Source organism: Neolamprologus multifasciatus, chromosome 11 (genome assembly GCF_963576455.1).
Source record: "Neolamprologus multifasciatus chromosome 11, fNeoMul1.2, whole genome shotgun sequence".
Classification (NCBI taxonomy): domain Eukaryota; kingdom Metazoa; phylum Chordata; class Actinopteri; order Cichliformes; family Cichlidae; genus Neolamprologus; species Neolamprologus multifasciatus.
In genome coordinates, this window is record NC_140449.1 from 8,864,177 (window position 1) to 8,885,320 (window position 21,144).

Sequence of the window (21,144 nt, forward strand, 5' to 3'; positions counted from 1 at the left end):
CTCCTGCCATTTTCACAAAGTACTATCCAACTGTATGAGCCCTGCTTAGATGCTGATTTACAAAGGCAACTGTTCTGTCTTAACTATATCAGCTTTTTGTCCCTGTTCATCACAGAAAGAGCCAAGTGCATTTTTAATGATCTACCAGGTATTAATTATTTAGCTGCTAGTGGATTTACTGATCTGCGGCCAAAAGTTAATGGTCTGAGCTGCTATTTCCACTTGATTTCTGCACACACTGAGGGCTGGTGTGTAAAGTCAGAGATGTCGCTGGATGGATAAATAAGTGAATAAATGAAAGAATGAAAGAATGAATGAATGACGTATCAGACCAGTAGCAAAGGAAGCTAGTTGCTGTAGATTGAGCCACTGATCAACACTATCAGCAAAGTAGCAGCCACTTTGGAGCTACACAGATAAGGCAACTTTAAAATCGTCTTTTAAAACCTCCATTGCTCGACTCCCTCAAACTGTATCCAAACTTACAAGCTAAGATTGGATGGGATTACAAGCATGGGAGATTCATTGTGAGGATATCCTCATCGCCAACACGCAACAGGAATACACATCCTTAGAAATTATAGGGAAAAAGGTGTTTCCTTTTGGCAGACAATCGTGACGTTTCTTCATTATAAAAGTAATCCTACTGAAAGGGCCAGCAGGGCACTGCCAATATGAAGTGCTAACATTCAGCTCAGCATATTTTTAATAACAGAAATTCAGCCAAAATGTAAATAAATCCTTACCAAAAAAAGAAAAGCAATCACAGTGCAACTCCCCGAGTCCAATTCATTCAGCTCTTGTGCAACCTTTACAAAGCCCCGCCGAGAAGATCACACAGCCCACATATTGGGTTAATGCCAGACACTGCACTGGCAATTATTAATAAAACCTGATAAATGTTACCAGCTGGATGCTTTACACACACACTCCACTGCCCCTTCTAATCAGATCACACACTCAAGCCGTTTTTACACGTGAACTCTTAATGAAGCGCTCCTTCATGTTTAGAAAAGTTCAGGGCTGCTGTGCAATCAGGCTAAAAATCTAAGTAGTGAACCTTGAAAAGACAAACTATGCAGCTAAAGACAAGTGTGGGAAAAGCAGGAAGATTTTTGACATTCTTAGGAGAAATCAGTACATTTTGATAAATGCAAGCCTTAATGAAACAGCATGGTTTGGCAGCATCTGGAGTTGACTCACCAATACTCTGTTCTCCATCTTGTCTCCTTTGATCTCCAGTTTGACTCTCTTCCGCAGTGACAGCTTCACTTTTCTTCCCACCGCATCCCTCACGCTCTCTACACAGAGGAGGAGAGAAGATGTCAAATAAGGAGTCAAATAAATAAGGAGTGACACCGACTAAAGTGAGAAAATTTGGGAAAATGCTGTTAAAGAAATTGTAATTCCCTACAAGAAGAGAAGAGAAGAGAAGAGAAGAGAAGAGAAGAGAAGAGAAGAGGCGGCTTTTAATATATATTCTTTTTAATTTGTAGTCTCTTTCCAACTTTGCTTACGCAGCAGAGAAAGATCAGTGTACATCTGCCACAGGGGAAAAATCCATCATATCTACTGATTTGGAAAAAAAAAAGATGAAATATTTAAGTTCCATTTTAATATAACAGAATATTAACTTTATTCTAGTTTTCATTTAATTATCAGATCATGAATCCCTCTTCTGACGACTGAGACGTTTAACGCCTACTTTCTAACACATAAAAAGAAAAGAAAAGAAAAGAAAAAAGATCATTTATAATATAATAATTTCAATTATTTCAGTTATGCATGTGAGTATATCCATACCCGTTTGAACACAGGCCCACAGAGGCTTAATGCCGAGTGTATGTTTCCCGTTACAGACTGATTATTCACACCCAGCAGAAGTGTCAACAACCAGCGAACAGGCTCAAACAGGAGAACTGGGTCAGCCCCCTCTCCACGTTAATTCACCTAACACACAGTCACAAATGCAGTCTGCGCACATGCGTCTGACACAGACGGGGATTCTGCATGTACATCTGTGCTGCGCATATCCTCCCCTACGGGCTTCCTCACACCATAAGATCAAAGGAAAAGTAATAATTAGGTACGTGCAAAACGGTTCATCTGCCAGCCTTGAGCTTCCTAAATAAACTTCACTGCAAGTGCGCACCATTTCCTGCTGCAGCACTTTTGCAACCTCGGTGCAGAGACCTGAGAGTCACAGAAAAATCTCTGCGACTCTCAAAAGGCCACAAAGGTAGGCCTTGTATGTTTTAATGGGTCTGGGCAGATTTTGGTCTCAAATCACTCGTGTCGGACTCGGATGTCATTTTTTTTCTGCCAATTTAATGTAGCTGTGACAGGATTGCTTATTTCACAAGGCAATTGTGTTTGCATTTGATCGGTAGAGCATGTGCGCTATAGGTCACACCAGTTTAAATTGGAGGTGGTGGGGAAATGACACACCTATGTCATTGCAAAAGCGTAAACAAACTACTGAGAGCTCCATAAATTAGTTGGCTAATTTATTAACTTAGTGTCAAACCTGATTTGTTGCTTCACAAAGCCACTAATAAATACACTCATGACACAGTAGGGGAAATAATTATTTGATCAAATGCTGGTGGTGAATCGGACCAAAGCTACATGGGAGGAGTTTGTTAATAATCTGACTGCAGGTGGGGCTGTAGTTACCAAGAACACCATTAGTAACACACAACAAAGTAATGAATTGAAATTTTTCAGAGCCTACAAGGTCCCTCTGCTCTAGAAGGCATGTGTACAGGCAGATTCTGTGTGTATGGCTCAAAGAACATCATCCCCACAGTCTAGCATGGAGGTGAAAACATGCTTTCAGGCTGCTTTCCTGCTAAGGGTGCACAACGACTTCACAGCATTGAGGGGCCAATGGACAGGGCCGTGTACTGTAAAATCTTAAAAAAGGTCCTCCTTCCCTTAACCAAAACACTGAAGAGGGGTAACAGATGGGTGTCCAGCATGACAATGACCCAAAACATATCACTAAAGAAACAAAGGAGTGGCTAAAGAAGATAAATACTAAGATGCTCGAGTGGCCTGGCCGGTCTCCAGATCTCAGGTCTATAGAAAATCTCTGGAGAGAGCTGAAGCTTGGAGTTAACAAGAAGCAGCCAAGAAACCTAAAGGACTTAAAGTTTCTGTGAAGAGGAGTGGGAAAAAATCCCTCCTGAGATTTCCATCGCTGTACTGTTTCATCTATAAAGAATTAAGAAGACATCATATATCAATATAGAGACAAATAATCATTTAAGTCATTTTAGAGCCAGTTTGCTTCAAAAGTGAGTAAAATTGTTTTTCCTCTCTTCTAAATGTTTAAACTTCGGTGTGTGAGAAAATAGTAACATGAAGCAATTTTATGGAAAGAAAGGGCATTTTAAAATTTAACTCACTCTCCAAAAAGATCATAGAGATGAAGGTCAAGTTTACTACCAGCATCAGCATGTAAGCGCTGTAAGCTTTCTCCTTCTGTTTCCTAACTCTCCTTGCTGACGCAGCCTTGCCTGTCTGGTTACTTTAGGTGTGTAATCAGACGAGTAACTGTTGCCCTAACTTTGAATGTGTCTGAGCATGTTTCAGTAAAATACATTTTGAGCACGAGCTCACTTATTCTGAATATGTCCACTTCAATATTCCATCCTCAAAAGGCTGAAACTCAAAGTGTTTTCCCGGTCCTGACCTAATCTGCTCACTACCAAGAAAGTTAAACGGAAAACATGAGCACAAGCACTTGACATGTCCTGTTACTCAGCAGAGAACAGTCTGAGTTCATGCAACACTTTTCCATCTGCAGCATCATGCTGAAACTCCTTGCACGATGCCAAGAGTAATGCTGCATGATACTGAATCATCACCAGCAACAAACAATGGCTGGTTATACCCAGACGCAGACAGATTCTTTATATTTAGTGTGCAGAGTTGGGTGAATTAGTCAGCAAACATCAGGGAAATTTCCCATTAGGAAGAGGAGGAAAAATACCGTCTATAACAAACCCAAAAAACCTGCAAAAACTGTATTTAAAAGTGGTTCCCAGTCTCTGTTAAAGGCATATATGTTTAACAGTTCAGGGAAACTGTAAACAACATTGCTCAAATTAGTTAAAAGGTCAAGTATGCAAGAGTTCCACTGAAATTCCTGCAATGTAAAATTACTCTTTCTGGCTTCTGTCCTAACTGGAGCCCAGGGTACAGAGAAAATAACATGTAAAAACTGTGTTAGGGATCTATAGTATAAATGATACACGGCTAACACATGACAGCATTTTCCTAAAAGCCTCCTTGACATTCTCCACTACTCCTGTGTCTGGCAATAAGAAAATGAACCCTGCTTGAGATGAATGATGAAGTTCATCCAACATTACACCTGGATGTCAAAACCTGAACTACTTTCTTACACAGAAACCCAGAGCCAAGGGGTTTCCAGACTCAACACAAATGAGGAAAGAGGATCATGAAAACAAGGGTTAGAGTAGAGCAGCTACCAAGAAGGCTAGAGATGCTAAAGTGGACCAGGATGACTGTGAGTTAAAATTATGTGCAGAGGACTGACAGGCTGACCACACACATCTCAACTATCTGGCTCTTCTCCCATGTAAACATTAACAGAACAAGCACCTTGTGGCAGTGCTCCGCGTATAAACATCTCCGAGCTTAACTGGAGCTAAAGAATTTGCAGTCTCTTAATAACAGCAGTCTGCTTTAGGGAGAAATCTGTTTAGTATTGCTATGATATTAAAATGAATGAATTTAAAAGGAAAAAAAATAACCCTGTATACATATTTTTATACTGTGGTTGGATATTTGTGCCTTAGTACTGCACTCCAAGTGTGCATTATAAACACAATAGATTTTATGGTTACAATACTATCACTAAAACTTGTTACCATGCGGAGCACATGCACGCTGTGAGTTGGGAGGATGAGAGAGAGGGTATCGGTGATTGTTCCAGCCTGGACACACAGCCACAAATCCGCTTTTGTATCTTACCCAGAAGCTCTTTTGGGACCTCCGACACTTCCTCGCTCATTTTGCTGAAGATAATATCCAAAACAACGATAAGAACTGGCTCAGCGCATCGAGAAGCCTTAAATTATGAGGAAAAAAGAAAAAGAGGAAAGAGTCAGGTGGTTCCTCCGCCGCCGCTGCTGCTGCTGGGATTCTCCCGGTTACATGCTCCTCTTCTCTCGCAGTGTCCGGACAATGTATCCGCTTGTGTTTAGGCGCATCCCTTTTCAGTTTGGAGAGTGGTGAGGTTTAAAGGCTGATGCTAGGGAGGGAAAATCAGCTAGAGTCCTTTTAAAATCATGCTGAAGCCCTGCAGCCTGAGCGCCTGGCCGAGATAAAAAAGACCACCGCTTACACGCTCTCACACACACACTCTACCGTAAAGCTGTCGGTAATGGGCTACAGTAGGCTACTAGCCAATGGTGGGAAACGGGGCCCCTCCCCGGTCGGTGATGCGACAGCCTGGGAGCCGATGCGATTCCCAGAACACCGGCATGGCGTGGCAGGAGGCGCTGGTGGTGTCAGACCGATATTAATGAGACTACAGCACCAGCTCCTGGGAAACTGGGCCCTCTAGCGGTGCCAATCCCCATGTTTAACATCTGACACACAAGACTCCCGATGCAGAAGTAGCTAAAGCCCACAGCTTCATTAGCTTTACAGATTATGTATATATATCGCTTGGAAGTACATTAAAAATATATTAAAGCTTTGTTTGATGGTTGTTAGAGTCTTTTGAGGAAAAACAGCTATAGCATAAATCAAATGCTTGAAATAAAGATTTAATCTGTAGGAAGTGGTTTTTCCAACACTAATATAAATGGAGAGGGGGCGACACCATGTGGTAGCTCGATGACAGTACAGGTTGTTGTAGTGGTTGCACTATGTTGGATATATATATATATATATATATATATATATATATATATATATACAAAAGAGAAGTTTTGCAGCACATTAGTAAACTATAGTTGAAATTTGAATATTTCAGCTTTTTGAGATTGTGTCAAACAATTTGGAGAATCAGGTAGAGTGCTGTAAAAAAATATTTGTCCTCTTTCTGATTTCTTCCACCCTTGCTAAATCATAAGTTATATGTAGTTAACAGTTTTTGGAAGGCTCACGGTTAGACTCTTCATAGCTGCCCATACTTCCTCCTTACTTGCACTTCCTAAATCACTGTCTTTATTTCATCTGTTCTCTCTCATTTGCAACACACTCTTCACTTCTTATCATATATTTATCCTTAACCACCAAAACCTGCTGCAAATCATTTCCAGCCCAATCTCTCCAGTCCTCTTCTACTTCATGCGTAGTCTCTCAGTACTCCTGTCTGCTTTCATAATCTTAATCTTTGCAAACCTCTTCCTTCAAATACTTTCCTGAACTTCCTCTTTCCACCACCAAATCTCTGATTCCCAGAAACTATACCATCTGAAGTTAAGTACAGCATATACAAACAGTAGATTTAGCAATGGAAACTCAAGTTTATAGAGTACATGTATACTTATAAAATGACAAAGGATACAAAGAACATTCTGCTTTATCACATACCTTTGTAAAACAGGTATACAGTTTTTATAAATGTGTAACAAACTGCAGACTAGAGATCACTGTCTACTTCATCTATTGTGAAGCTGCAGTTTGGGTTCTGCTGCTTAATCTCATGGAGTCTCGTCTTTAGTTTTTCTGCCATGAAGTTAAGATCTGAAGCTGTTAGCATGTCGGGAATCTTCCTCAGCTTTTCCTCTGGAGCCTTTGCCAACCAGTCTATGATGTGATCCATGAGAGGCTCTCTCTGTTTGGGGAGATTGGACCTCTCTTCCAACGAGGTAAGAATGTATCTGTTGCAAGGAGACAATGGTTTAATTGGCATCTTTTTTGAATTTAGAGGTGAAGGAGTGCTGGAGAATAATCAAACAGACAAAGAGTGTGCTCACTTGGAAACAAACTTCTTGATTTTTCCTACATGCATCCTGTGTGCATGGAAGAATCCTGAGAGGAATGTCCTGAGAGTCTCACCTGAGAAAGTTTAAAATAACTTTGTAAATTTGGTTGCATTAAAAAATATTTTGTTTTTGGCAGATAACATTAATAACATACCTCTGTTTGCAAGACTCTCACAGGTGCCACACACGGTGTCAGAATAGGCTGAGCCAGTGAGGAGTACGCTCTGCCCGCTGGAGCACTCCTGATGTTTTACACACAAATCCACCGCAGAAGATGAGCTGGAAAAATATCCCTCTGGACACTTTTCACAAATGGTGTTTGTCTGCTGTGTACCTAAGAGAGGACAACAGAGGACTTCAGGTCACAACATTCATTGGAAGTGTAAAGTGAGGTAGACATACTGATGTTTTGGATAAACAGAAGAAGATGGATGGATGGTTTAGTAGTTCATATTTAATAAAGCGGTACTGTACCTTTAGTTTGAACCCCGTATCCGGGGCCACACTCTGTGTGCCGGATACAGAAGTCATCAGCCAAGTAAAAGCCTTCTTTGCACCGACAGATCCTGTTGGTTGTCGGGGAGCACTCTGTTTCCACCTCCAGGTTACCTGTGCAAAGGTTGCTGCAGTACAGACACCTGGGCAGGTAGTTCCACAGATCGGTGAAGTGGCCATCTTTGCACGACTGACACTGTGTGGGTGTGGTGGCAGTGCAATGAGCAGACATGAACGTGCCCGGTGGACACTTGGGACATTTGAGGATTTCTCCGGTTACCGGGTCTCGGTGGTCAAAGGTGGGAACAGGATCCACCACTGAGGCACCACAGAGTGAACCAGAGAGCAGGAACAACGCTGTCGCGATAAGCTGTAAAGAGAAATAACACGTGACATTATGCGAAAAATTAAAAAAAACAACAAAAAGTACGCTCCCAATATTACACCAGAGATAAGACATACTGAGTTCCCAACAAACATGTCGACGATGAACCCGCGTGTAGTGATGTGTCCTGTGTGTCGAAGCGTCGAATCGTGTGTCGGGTAATCTCGGGGGCGTTTCTGTGAAGCGCGTATCGAGGCTTGCTTTGATTACGTATGCAGTGACGTTCGAGGCCTCGCGGGCAGTCCGTACCACGTGACTGATTCAGGGACTGGTTCACCGGTTCGCGCCAGATTCGAAATAAAATGGGCAGAAAAACACAGCTGATTTCCCATCACACTGTGTTGTGGAATTGGATTACGTACGTGTTACATGGTTACTTGAGCATTTCTTCTTCGATGGAACCAGGAAGGAAGAGATTTTTTATTTCATTTTATCTCTCCTAATGAAGTATGCACACAGTAATAAATATCACAAATGATAAGCACCATAATATAAATAAACAACACTACAGATCCTATAATCTGATTTCTGTCTTTTAGTTTATTAAAAAGTGAAGCGCCAAATACTAGTTTGTGTCATTATCCAGATGTACATAAGCATGATTACACAGGTACTAGCGGGTTTTGATTATCGATTAAAATCGATTCTAGCTTGGATAACGTGATATCGATTCATTAAAATCCTGAATCGATTTTTAATATAAATATTACTACATTTCAACCACCACCAAACAGCTAAAACAGTAAATGAGAGCAGGTACACCGATTCTGCACAAAGACGTAAACACTAAGCGCTGACGCATCACAATCAGTGAGATGTCGCCTTTCTCACCAGACAGCACGGATACGGTCGGGGCTGAAAGCCGACAGCTCACTGATTCTAATCTAAGGCATCTGCTGTGATGCTTACACATTAGATAAAGTCTCGAAAGTGTCAGCTTTCTTTTTATAGTTATAAAAATATGCAAATGTACTGATCTATGATCTGAATTATACTATTGACTGACTGTCTGAGGCTAACAGTTACACAATCATACCAAAACTCTGTCCTGATAGTTTCCACGTTCTCTTTTGTATCACACATACTGAGACAATATTCGGGATAAATAACCAAGAAAACAATTTACTTATTCAGTTTAGAGGTTTACACATCATTATAATCACAGAGCCCGCTTCACTTTAATTGTCCACTTGATGGCGCAGTAGAGCAAATGAATCATCACAATGCTTCGAATCATGAGTCGACCAATTGGGTGGAAAGCTTCAGTTCATCATGAGGCTTCATCTCACCATCACTACCCGCGTGTCTTGAAGTCTTGATGTCTAGTCTTAGGTTTATGTGTTGATGTTTAAATCACGGGAATTCCCCACATCCTTACCGCGATGACGCTATCCACGCTTGGAAAACATTTGCGCACGTACAGACGTTAGGTACGGTTTCATATGCGGTCGCTATTCGTTTCGCCTTTAAGTGCACCTCGTAAATTCATCCATCTCTACTCCCAAGGACATAAGGCTGTTTAAAAGGCTTTTTTTGGGTCAATGTTTCCGTTGTTGGGATAAACACATGTCTTTAATAGCTTTGTTGTTCTTGATGCCTTGTTTTATATAATTCAGTGCTGAAGTCAAAACAATAAGGTAGCTTCTAAAAGTGAAACATGAAAGCTATCACAAGGGTCTTGGTAATGTGTAAAATAAAAAAATATTATAGGATTTGTTGAATTACAAAAATAGACTTGTTTTGAGATGAAACTTTCAGAAGTTTTGAATTATATACAACATGGCATCAAAAAGAGTAACAAAGTCATTAAAGGTATGTTTATCCAAACAAAGGAAAATTAATCCAAAACAACAACCTTATGTCTTTGTCTGTACAGATTGATGAACTTACGAGGTGCACATGAAGGCACCATGAATAGCGACCTCATATTAAACCGTACATAACGCTGTAGATGCGCAATTGTTTTTTCAAGCGTTGATGACATGACTACAAGTGTTTGAAAAACAGTAGTGGTGTAACATATGGATTCCTCCAATAACAGATATTTATCCTCTGGAATTGATTTTCATATTAAAATATCCTCATTTTATCAATTTAGGGTAAATTTGTAGTTGATTATCAGGACCACTGTGTCGATTGCTAGGAACTACTTCTTCTTCCGCCTGTCATAGTTTTATGCGAAACACCGCTGTTTAAATACTGAAAAACATTTCATACACAATGCATTTAGATAATAATTTGCATCTATAAAATGATTCTCAGCTATAATATTTTCAGTCATACTAGTTAGTGATTTTAATTTAATATTTTAAAATTTTGGTATTGACTTTTCAAGTTTTGTATTTATTGTTTGATAATTCTTCATAATTAAACAATAACAACAATTAGTCTGATGACTTTTCATTAGGAAAGTATTCCTATTCATTAGAAAGGTATAATTGGAAATACACTACTTTGTATGGATCCCCGTGGTCAGCCTCCAGACCGGCTCTGTCGTCACCGCTGGTCCCGCGGTCGGCCTCCGGACCTGCTCCATCTCTTCCATTGGTCACTTGGCCAGCCACCTGAACCGTTTTGTTTTGGACTCAGTTTCCTTAGATCACGGCCAGCCTTCAGAACTGTTTTCACCATGTTCTTGGACTTTTGCTCCTGGGTTTTGGTTTTTGGACTCGGCGTATTTGTATTCTATTTTTGTGAGTGTTTTGGTATTATTATAATTTAAGTTTAACTAGTTAGTTCTGGGATCATTCTTACTATGTCTCTGAGGTTGCTTGTGATCATTTGTTTATTAGGTTCCCCTTGTGTCTTTGTCCTCTGTGTCCATCTCTGTGTGTTTCTGTGCGTCCTTGTCTTTTTTCCCCTCTTGTGTTTACGTGTTCCCCTCCTTGTGTTTCCTTCCATGGCTCCCCTGTCTGTCATGTCAGTTCATGTATGTTCACCCCGGTAAGGTTGGGCGATATATCAACTATCTGAGTCTATAGGCTGAGGTTATTGTCAATCGTTTTTACAAGGGAGATTTTTTTATTTATTTGCCCATGAGTAATTTTGCTAATAATGTTGGCTGAAGTTAACAGAAGCAGTCAAAAATAAATAAATAATAGTGCTGTTTTAATGGCACCCTCCTTCAGCTGTAAGCAAATGCACCCTCCTCAGAGTGTGCCCAAATGCAGCAGTGATTCATTTACTGAAACTCATAACAGGAAGAAAGAATTGCAGTAGCCTATGTTCAGAAAAAACCCCAAAAAACAATTTATTTAAATAAAAAAACCACAATGGTGGGGAGGGAAACAAAGAGAAACTGGCTTCTTTTTTCCACTATAATGGTGTTTACAGGCCGTTCCAGTGTTTATCTGTCTTACACACTCAACCAAACAACAAATAAGTTAAAAATGAAAATGTCTCTTCCAGTGAACATAAAAAAAAAAAAAATGTGCGATTTGGCGCATCTAAAAGAAATAAATAAATGAATGAATAATCCAAAAACTATCTGTATTAATACTGAAACAAACAAGAAAGAATGTAAAATATTCCCTACAAACAAAACTTATAAACTCTTTGACAGGAAAACAAGCATGTTTTCTTTAACAGGTTTTAGCAGTGATAAGATAAGATAAGATAAGATAAGATAATTCTTTATTGTCATTGCACAGTCATACATAGTACAATAGTACAATGAAATTGGAAAACTGTCCTACGTCGGCACTACATATAACACAACACGACACAATATGACACATCACAACACAACACAAACAGCACAACACAGTATAATAACTTAGTAATAAAAAAGAAGAATAAGTGTATTTTTATTGCACACTGTTATTATTGCACATTAATTATTATTGCACCTTGTTATAAATATAAATATTATTATTGTTATTGTTGTTTTAAACATTGTTACCTCCCCCCTAAAAAAGTCCAGGGAGGTAGCCAATCAGGTCAGATATTTGCATTGATCAGGGCTATTGCCCTGTTGTAAAAGCTGTCCTTGAGTCTATTTGTCCGGGACCTCAGCAGCCTGAACCTCCTGCCGGACGGCAGCAGCTTAAACACCCGGTGTCCTGGGTGTGTACCGTCCCGTAGGATGCTGCGGGCCCTCTTGAGACAGCGAGTGCTGTACAGGTCCTTCAGGGAGGGAAGAGGATGTCCAGTGATTTTTTGGGCCATATTGATGACCCTCTGGAGTGCCTTTCTGTGTGCTGTGGTGCAGCTGGAGAACCACACACCGATGCAATACGTCAGCACACTTTCAATGGAGCAGCGGTAGAAGACGGTCAGCAGCTCCTTCTTCAGGTTCATTTTTCTGAGGATTCTCAGAAAGTGGAGACGCTGTTGGGCCTTCTTTAAGACCGCAGAGGTGTTAGAGCTCCATTGGAGGTCTGTGTCTATGTGCACACCCAGAAACTTGAAACTGGAGACCCTTTCCACGCACTCCTCATTGATGCTGACAGGCTGCAGCTCGGACTTCCTCCTTCTGAAGTCAACTACCAGTTCTTTTGTCTTGGTGGTATTAAGGTCCAGGTTGTTATCTACACACCAATCTGACAGCCTCTGAACTTCAGCTCTGTACGCCGTCTCATCTCCCCCAGAGATGAGCCCCACCACGGTGGAATCATCTGCAAACTTGATGACTGTGTTGTCTGGGTGGGAACTAACACAGTCATGTGTGTACAGAGTGTACAGTAGGGGACTCAGTACACAGCCTTGTGGAGAGCCGGTGTTGAGGCTGAGGGCTGAGGAAAGATGAGGCCCCACTCTAACTCTCTGTACACGGTCTGAGAGGAAGTCTCTGATCCAGCGGCAGGTGGTAGAAGGAAGTCCGATTTCCAGCAGTTTAACTATTAGTTTGTCCGGGAGTATCGTGTTGAAAGCAGAGCTAAAGTCAACAAAGAGCAGCCTGGCGTAACGGCCCTGCACTTCCAGGTGAGAGATGGTGGTGTGGAGCGTTGTAGCAATGGCATCTTCAGTTGATCTGTTAGCTCTGTATGCAAACTGGAGCGGGTCGATTGTGGGTGGCAGCAATTGATAACAATATTACCAGCAGTGCTGAAAATACACAGATATTTCCGTGCCATATGTGGCATCAATGGGAAATGTTTTTCATGCATTTTCCACCAAACCAGTGGATTGTCTTCTCCGTCTACGACCTCCTCGCTAAGGTAACAGTCCACTTCTATCTATGCCTTCTCCTCTAGTGTACAATTTGGCAATGAGTTCGTCCATGTTTGGATGTCTTCTGTGTTCTAAACGCAATTCAGTTTGTGCATGTTTACATTGCTCCGCCCATCAAAAAGTCTCATGCGTGAATATATCGCCTATTGTCGGTTATTGGAGTGATGATTTTCGGTTGGAAAATTCTTGCTCCCCGACCCATTATCTCCCTCTCCCTCTATGTCCCTTGTTTCCTCTTTGTCCATCTCTCCGTGTCCCAGTCATGTCATTGTTTTCGTCTCCCGATTCTGTTCCCATGTCTGTTTCTTCCCTGGTCCCAGTGTCATGTCCATGTGTCTTAATCTGCATGTTTCCTGTTTTATTTTGACAGTCTCTACTCTCGTGTTCAGTGTGTTCTCTTTTGCTTCCTCCTGCCTCGTCACTATTAACTTTTTACAGCTGTGTTCCCCGTGTGTTTCCAATTCCCTCGTCACCCGCGTGTATTTATTGTGTGAGTTTTCTTTTGTTCATTGTCAGATTGTCTTTGATGTGTCCTTCTCTATGTCTTCTGTGTGTAGTCATGTCTGACAACGAATGTCAACTCTTACACTTGCTCTCTCTCTCACCTCTGTCATGTCACTGTGTCCATGTCTCAGTGTTAGCGATTTCATGTTTTATTGTGATCGTCACTGTCTTCTACAAGATAACTTTTTTCTGGCTTACAATGGTTTCATAACATTTATGATTAATATATTTCAGATATGTTTGACCTATTATAGGCTATCAAGTCACACACAGTGTGTTGCTAGCTGAAGCGCAGCTGCTGTATTTCACAGAGGGAGAAAGGAAAGAGAGCTAACTTCACTCAGAGATGGAGAAAGATGAGAAAGTTGGAATGGGGGGCAGAAGAGAGGTTAGATTAAAAGGCAATGACTGCTCAGTGGTATTTGGTAAACTGGAAATTTAAAGCTTACAATAACTACTACTACTACTGCCTGTCACCCCTCCCAGGGTATTGGCCGCCAAAGGTAGATCTCCATTGATTTCTGTCCTGAGCCATTCTTTCTAGGTGGGTCCAGTTGTAGCCGATCTTTTTTGCTTCTGCCTCGATGTCTCGTCGCCAGGTGTTTCTTGTGTGGCCTCTCTTTCGCTTGCCTTGGGGATTCCACCTGAGAGCCTGCCTGGTGATGTTGGTTCTCGGTTTACGTAAAGTGTGCCCTACCCAGCACCATCTTCTCTTCCTGATTTCTTCCTCTTCTGGGAATTGACAGGTTCTTTCCCATAGTTTGATGTTACTGATTGTGTCTGAACAGCAAATGTGGAGAATGCTTCTGAGACAGCTGTTGAAAAATGTCTGGATTTTTCTATTTGAGGTTTTGATTGTCTTCCAAGTTTCAGCCCGTACAGCAGTACTGACTTCAAGTTGGAGTTGAACAGTCGGATCTTGGTAGTCAGGGTCAACTCTCTGGATGCTCTTGAGCTGGACGAAGGCAATGCTTGTTTGCCAATCCTTGCCTTGACATCTGCGTCGGTTCGACCTTGCTGGTCGATGATGCTGCCTAGGTAGGTAAAAGTGTTCTTCCTCCAGAGGACTCCCACTAAGGATGATTGGGTTGTTATTATTGGAGTTGATCTTAAGGATTTTGGTCTTCTCCTTGTTGATGATGAGTCCAACCCTTAGCTTACAATAAGGTCGTCATGTGACATTATTTTTTGCCATATTGTGAAAGGGGCTGAGGTAGACTACCTGCTATTTAAAAGCTGCATGAAGTCCTCTGCAGGTTAGTGCAGGATAAACAGGTTAATTTGCACTACTGTGATGAGTTTAAACTAAAGAGCAGTGTGTTGGACTGGTGCACAGGGACGGGTGCACACCTTAACTGCTTCCCTACTTATTTTGCTGTTTAGAGGCAAAGAAACCCACTATAATGTAAACAACAGAAAATAGAGTTTTTATTTTCCTTCTTTTTCTCTGCTCATGTTCTACTTACCTGGTTTCCTTTGTTAGAATTCAAATTTAGACTGAAGTCAAGTTTGTATCCCTACAGTGATTATTTTATTATTGCATTAATGTAGCACAAGGTTCAGTAAGGTTTGGAAAAAAATAGGTAGTAGAAGGTTGTTCGAGGAGCTAGTTTTTACTTTATTGCTTTTCGAAGTACATTTCAGAGCCTGTACTTTTATTTGAGTAAAGATCTTTCATTCGAAAATAGAAAATTGAACCCACACTAAAATAAGGAAAAATAAATATACACTTGTTGGGTTATTTAACTTGAGTGGTGCTTAGGGGTCTGCGATATGCTGAGTATACTTGATGTAATGCAAGTTTTTCCACATACGATGGTTAAGAAGGCTTTATCGTAACATTCGAGTATACATCGAGTAATTGCCATCGAAGTACTAAACTGTCTGTATGAGTTTTTTTTCTCCTACACCCTACAAGCATGTAGCTTGCCATCACCAGTGTGTGAATGTGTGTGTGAATGGGTGGATGACTGGATATGTAAAGCGCTTTGGGGTCCTTAGGGACTAGTAAAGCGCTATATAAATACAGGCCATTTACCATTTTTACCATTTTACAAGTAAGTCATTAGTTTTCTAAAAAATTGTCTACCCGGCGCACTGCGCTCAGCATGTGTTTATATACTACCAGATAGGGAATAATATGGCGACAGACGAGCGAGGGAATGAGACACGTGGTCATTTGGATTTGACAAAGAGGATGTCGAATAAAATGTGTTCATTTGCAAAAATTGCAACAAACAAATTTATTCTGCTGCAAAATTAGGAATGTTTTAAACGTCTCCCCACAGAAAACGTTGAATAAACCAACTGTGACACCTGTGACTGTTCTTGGCCAGTTGTTTTTATAGTCACTATCTAGACTTTTGCTTCCGTAATTTAAGGTCATCACATTTTTTAAATTTTACAATTATATATATATTTTTTTTAACCCTTTAGCATTCTGCTCAACCAACTAGTACATTTTCAGGACCTATGTCGAACTGAGGCTTTCACTGAAATGGACCTAACTTATTTAGTCTTTTCTACCAACTGGTTTACATCTGTAATGCCAAAAAAATCCACCAGAAGGCACTGTGGATGCAAACGGTTGGTTCTTCTTATCCCTCTCCCAACCAGGAAGTCAGAAACAAAAAACCATCCAACATATTTTGAGTGTTTGTGATGAAACTAAAGTAGGAAGGTATCATTTTCTGATATAGTGTTAGAGGACTTACAAGTCACATCTGTTTAGTATGTGATCAATTGCTGTTGATAAATCACATTAAGTGTTAGCGCAGCAAGAATATGCTGAAATAATTTCCTCAGTAAATAATTTTTGTAACTTTCTGAGTAAAATGTAATCAAGAGTAGCATGTGGAAATCACAAATATCACAACTAATTACCTTTTAACCAATTTACAGTAGCTGGTAAATTAATATTACTAAGTTGTAAAAATTATAATTTCATGTTTAACAAGTACTATATGGCAATTATATGGCTAAAAATCACATGGTCCTGTGGCGGATTTGTGACTGGTGTCTCATGATACCATCCACCTTCAACCACAGTGTGTTTGAGGTCATGGTTTCATATGAAGCCAACAGGGCTGGCACTCTTCACCAGTATATTGCCAACAAACCAGATGAGAAGGGCTTTAAATTGTTCTGCCAACCAAGTTCATCTGGCATCATTCACGATTTGCTGCTGTATCAAGGGGATCTACATTCTTCACTGCTCCCCTCTGTGCAAAGGAACAGAAGTTACCTCTAGGACAAAGTTGTAAAAAACACCTTTGAAACCCATAAAAGAACCTCAGCTCTTCACAAGTTTCAGCTTGGTCCAGAACTTGCACACCTCCTTTGTGTCAGGTGCATTGGTACTGTGTGATCAAACTGCACTGGTGGAGCTCCCCTGATGAAGAAGGGCCATGGAGCTGTGATTACAGGTCTGATGAAGGTCTGATTGCAGTAAAATGATTTGACAACAAATGTGCCAACCTTCTTAATGCCTGTGGGTTCATGCCTCTTTCATCGGTCAAATGGTGGAGCAAAGAGTCCAATGCAAAGATCACCATTCCATGCCCATCACTCATCCCTGTATATAATTAGCATATGGGAGGAAGAGGAAGAGATCAATATTTTAAAAACTATAGGGTCTATTGAAAAACAAAATGATTGGTTGTGGTTATTACTTACCCAAGTCAATAACAAATGCAAGCAAAACATTTTTCCATTGCTTTTTTGGACCTTGAAGGGTTAAAAGCACATTTTTACTTTCACTTGTTTTTTTGTTTGTTTCTTTGTTTGCTTGTTTTGTCTCATGATTGTTGATGGACTTTTTTGTTGCTATGATCTTTTGTTTGATAAAGGTCTACTACTGACCACAGAAAGAGACTTACTGTGACAGTGTTGTCATTTGTGGAAAAACCTCTGTGTGCAACCTATATAAGACAAAAACAAACAAAACATTTCAGTTCATTCAGATTTTTGAATTCAAAGTAGAAAAAAATATTGAATGGTCAAGTTGAATGAGTATACCAGTGCAATTTGAAGTACTATATAGTTTGGGGGTTATTTAAACATATCGTGATATATATTGTGTAGCCAAAAAATATTACGATATTAGATTTTCCTCATATCACTCAGCCCTAGTGGTGCTCTTTACCATCTTGCATCAGCAGTGACATATGTATGCAAATGAATATAATTATAAAAAATAAAAGTGAAAGGACACCTGGAAACATGCAAAAGGTTTCTAGTTATCAAGAAATCAGTGGGCTGGCAGTAACAGGCTGCGAGCCAGTTCTCTGGAAGGGTTGGTCGTACACCTCAACACTGTTCCTGTGAAGACTAGGTGCAGTTTGAATGTGGAAGCTTCCCTTTGTTCTTGTAAAGTTACTGTCTATTGTGAGAAAATGTAAAGTTTTGAGGAAAGTTTATGTTTAGTAGAAATTAGTCTTTGTTTACTTTGATTACAGTTTAATAAAGGGCACATAAATAGATACCTTTATAGAAAGGCTTGTATGAATTTCTTTTTTTTTTTTTTTTTTTGCCTGTCCCATTTGGTTCTTTAGCCGTCAGAATTGTTGTCTGAAGACCAACAAGGATACCCAATGGATTTATTTTGCCAAATGGATCATCATGGCATTGCCATATTGCCGTATTGGTCCATTTGATCGACCTTTGTTTTTATTATTTATTTTATTTTATTTTCAGTTGTTACAGACGGGACAGACATGAGTGAGGGATAGGAAAGGGAGAAAGAAAGAGGAAGGAAAAGAAAAACAGAAGGGGAGAGGGACAGTGAGAAAGGGGGAAAAAAAAAATATCTCCGGGATCACCTGAGGAGGGGTCACCCAGTAGCCACCGGGCAGAAGCTAGAGGGGGCTGCACCGGCGTGCCCGCCGGCTCCGCCGGCAGCCAGCTGTGCCAGAGTGAACCGAGCCGCAGGCACAGAGGCCGGAGGCCCGAGGGCCCTCCGCGCCCCGGAAGAGGCCTGACCGAGCAGCAGGCGCCAGGCAAGTAGCCACCGGGAGTGAGTTGGCACATGACCTGAGCGCCCAGCCCCGGACACCAAGAACCAACAATGCACCGACCCCTGAGGGTATCAATCACCGGCAGGGAGTGTGGTGAGGGGAGATAGGCCTCCACACTTGGAGGGCCTGGGAGTTCCCAGAGAGGTGGAGTCTAAGACCCGACCTGACATATAGACACAGACAAACAGGCACACACAGACACAGACATGCATTCCCACCCTCATGCACACATATACAAACACTCAGCACTCACCCAACGTAGGAATAAACGTAAATGGACATGTACACACAATCACACTCCCCAAACATACTCTATACCCCAGGTCCAGGTACCCTCGCCCCCAGAGGGGGAAACGGCACCCAGACCCAAGAGATGTTACCCTTCCCTCCGGGGTGGAGGCAAGCAGACCGCCCCAGGCTCCGCAGCAGCAGGGAGGCCAATCGGACAGCCAGCATCTCTTCCCAGCCCCCCCGCCCCGATGGCTAGCAGAGAACGGGGGTGTGTTAAGACCCCATACCTCCCTCCTCCCACTCAAGTGTAGTGTTGCTGCGTGTTGCTCTAAAGTGTATTTAAAACAAGGGAGCGCATGGTGCTGCTGCCAGAGAGCAGCAGGTGTTAGCACGGCTCCTCCCGAGAACCCTCAATGTCTACATGGATTTAAAATTGAGAGGTGGGCACCGGCGCCAGAGGTAGGTTTGAATACACAGACCGTCTACTGGACGCCGTTAACGTGCCCACCCTCAAGGCCCTATATATATATATATATATATATATATATATATATATATATATATATATATATATATATATATATATATATATATATATGTGTGTGTGTGTGTGTGTGTGTGTGTGTGTGTGTTATGAGAGTGTAAGTAATGTGGATGTCTAAGTTGTGAGATAAAATTGAGGCACAGGTGGCCAGAAGAGGACGGGGGGGGGGGGGGGGGGGGGGGGGAATGTCTCCCCTGCACCCTGGTGACACACCCGCACCCCAAGACCCTACCTGTGTGGGTGGGTGTGGTGGAGCGGGAAGAGGGAGGTAGCCGGGGATGAGGAGAAAAAGAAGGGAGGGGAGGGTGTCCCTCCCTAGGGCCAGCTCCCCCGCTGACCCCAGTAGGCACCCCCGTCCTCTGGTATCCACCAAGGCAAGGGAGCCCAGGCCCATCCAGACCGGGGCCTACGGCAGCAGCACCGCCAAGCCCCACAGGACCCGGGGCAGCCCACCCCACCCCACCGCAGAGGAAACTGTACCCACCCCAACATTCAATCATCTCCCAGACTACACAAGACAACAGACACCCAGGTTAAGTTTATTCTCCACCTCTCCTATGTCTCTCCCCCACCTGCAGAGTGGACTCCTGCAAAGATGGAACAACCTCCCTGCCAGTTGAAGAGCCCCCCGGTTAGGCCGATGCACAAGAGGCCCCCTGCGCCAGGGCTGAGCCCCCGTGCACCCACCCGCCCACAACCTTGGCGACACACCGACGAGGATCGAAGCCCCCAAGGCCCAGCCAGAGCCCCAGCACGGAGGCGAAGCACCCCCGAACCCCAAACCCCCACGCCCGCCCCGGATCCACTCAGGGGCAGCCAGGCCACCAGGCCAGTAACCTACGTCCGCCAGCACAGACCATCCTCCAGCCCCGCTGCACGCGGCCACGAGGAGAACAACCTCTGAGAGCGACCAGAGCCACTAACCAGGTTATGAACACAACCCCCGGGTTAAGCCCTCCAGGGATAACGTCTCTAGGGGTCCTCCAGGTGCCCTAAACCCATCCCAACCTCCACATCAACCACAATAGCCAAGGCGGGACCAAACCACGACCCCCCACCCCCGCTAGGTGATGGAGCCGATCAAAGGAGCCCAGAGGGATTGATCTAATGTGGTGGCAGAGGCTATATCGAGACTAATGTGATCTATTAGATAGTTTCTATATTGGCTAGAATTAAGATTATTTTTATTTTTCCAGTTCATGAGGACCGTTTTCTTGGCGATGCATAGGGCAATAAAAACCATGTGGACTGTATTAGTTTCTGTAGTGACATCATCCAAATTTCCCAACAAGCATACTAAAGGGGAGGTTGGAATTTTACATTTCAGACACTTTGATAAGTCTTCACATATCTCGTGCCAAAACTTCTGCACTGGTGGACAGAACCAAAGAGCGTGGATGTAATTGTCTGGTGTATTGCCTTGACAGTGTGAGCAGTTGTTGGCGGATGTAAAGCCCATCTTGAACATTCGATGACCTGTATAGTGCACTCTATGTAGTATTTTGTATTGTATTAATTGCAGATTGGGATTTTTAATCAATTTAAAGGTTTCTAAGCAAATCTGAGACCAGACGTTTTGGTCTAAGCTGACTGATAAATCTGCTTCCCACTTTGCAATAGGAAGGGATATTGATTCATCTATTTTAGAAAGTGTTCTGTATATTTTAGATAATAATTTGGGGGATTTAAGAGTAAGAAATTGAACCACACTTGGTGGTGTTTGTAATTCAACTTGACTGAGGTTAAATTTCTTTTTTACTATGGATTTAATTTGTTGATATTCTAAAAATCTTTTCTTGTTGATCCCATATTGTATAACTAGTCTGT

The 21,144-nt window shown here is 42.0% G+C and overlaps 2 protein-coding genes across 6 annotated transcripts in view; both read right to left on the bottom strand.

Annotated features, from left to right (window-relative positions):
• LOC146507792 (F-actin-uncapping protein LRRC16A-like) overlaps positions 1 to 5,918 on the bottom strand; it is a 69,173-nt gene extending 63,255 nt beyond the window's left edge. For 3 of the 4 annotated variants that reach the window (XM_085178747.1, XM_085178745.1, XM_085178746.1), the window contains exons 1-2: positions 5,005 to 5,917; positions 1,204 to 1,301 (exon numbers count right to left, since the gene is read on the bottom strand). In XM_085178747.1, coding sequence (XP_085034873.1) covers positions 1,204 to 1,301; positions 5,005 to 5,044 — 138 coding nt within the window. In that variant the 5' untranslated portion in view covers positions 5,045 to 5,917. Of the gene's footprint in view, positions 1 to 1,203; positions 1,302 to 5,004 lie in introns of all 4 variants that reach the window. The other variant, XM_085178744.1, reaches the window with a different exon arrangement.
• A 586-nt stretch (positions 5,919 to 6,504) lies between these two features.
• On the bottom strand, positions 6,505 to 9,292 carry LOC146507793 (tumor necrosis factor receptor superfamily member 11B-like). 2 transcript variants are annotated; one of them, XM_085178768.1, is made up of 6 exons: positions 9,155 to 9,292; positions 7,929 to 7,965; positions 7,446 to 7,836; positions 7,126 to 7,305; positions 6,963 to 7,044; positions 6,505 to 6,866 (listed from the first exon to the last, which is right to left on the bottom strand). In XM_085178768.1, the coding sequence occupies exons 2-6, from the start codon at positions 7,944 to 7,946 to the stop codon at positions 6,626 to 6,628; spliced, it is 912 nt and encodes a 303-aa protein (XP_085034894.1). In that variant the 5' UTR covers positions 7,947 to 7,965; positions 9,155 to 9,292; the 3' UTR covers positions 6,505 to 6,625. The 2 variants fall into 2 exon arrangements, with proteins under 2 accessions (XP_085034894.1, XP_085034895.1); XM_085178769.1 differs by lacking the exon at positions 9,155 to 9,292 and having other exon boundaries at positions 7,929 to 9,145.
• Positions 9,293 to 21,144: the final 11,852 nt, after the last annotated feature.

Bases quoted from the DNA above. Each gene is read 5' to 3' on its own strand.
- LOC146507793 (XM_085178768.1), bottom strand. The intron at 7,306-7,445 runs GTACAGTACCGC...GTCCTCTCTTAG, and splicing joins ATACGGGGTTCAAACTAAAG to GTACACAGCAGACAAACACC. The intron at 6,867-6,962 runs GTGAGCACACTC...TCCTTGCAACAG, and splicing joins ATCAAGAAGTTTGTTTCCAA to ATACATTCTTACCTCGTTGG.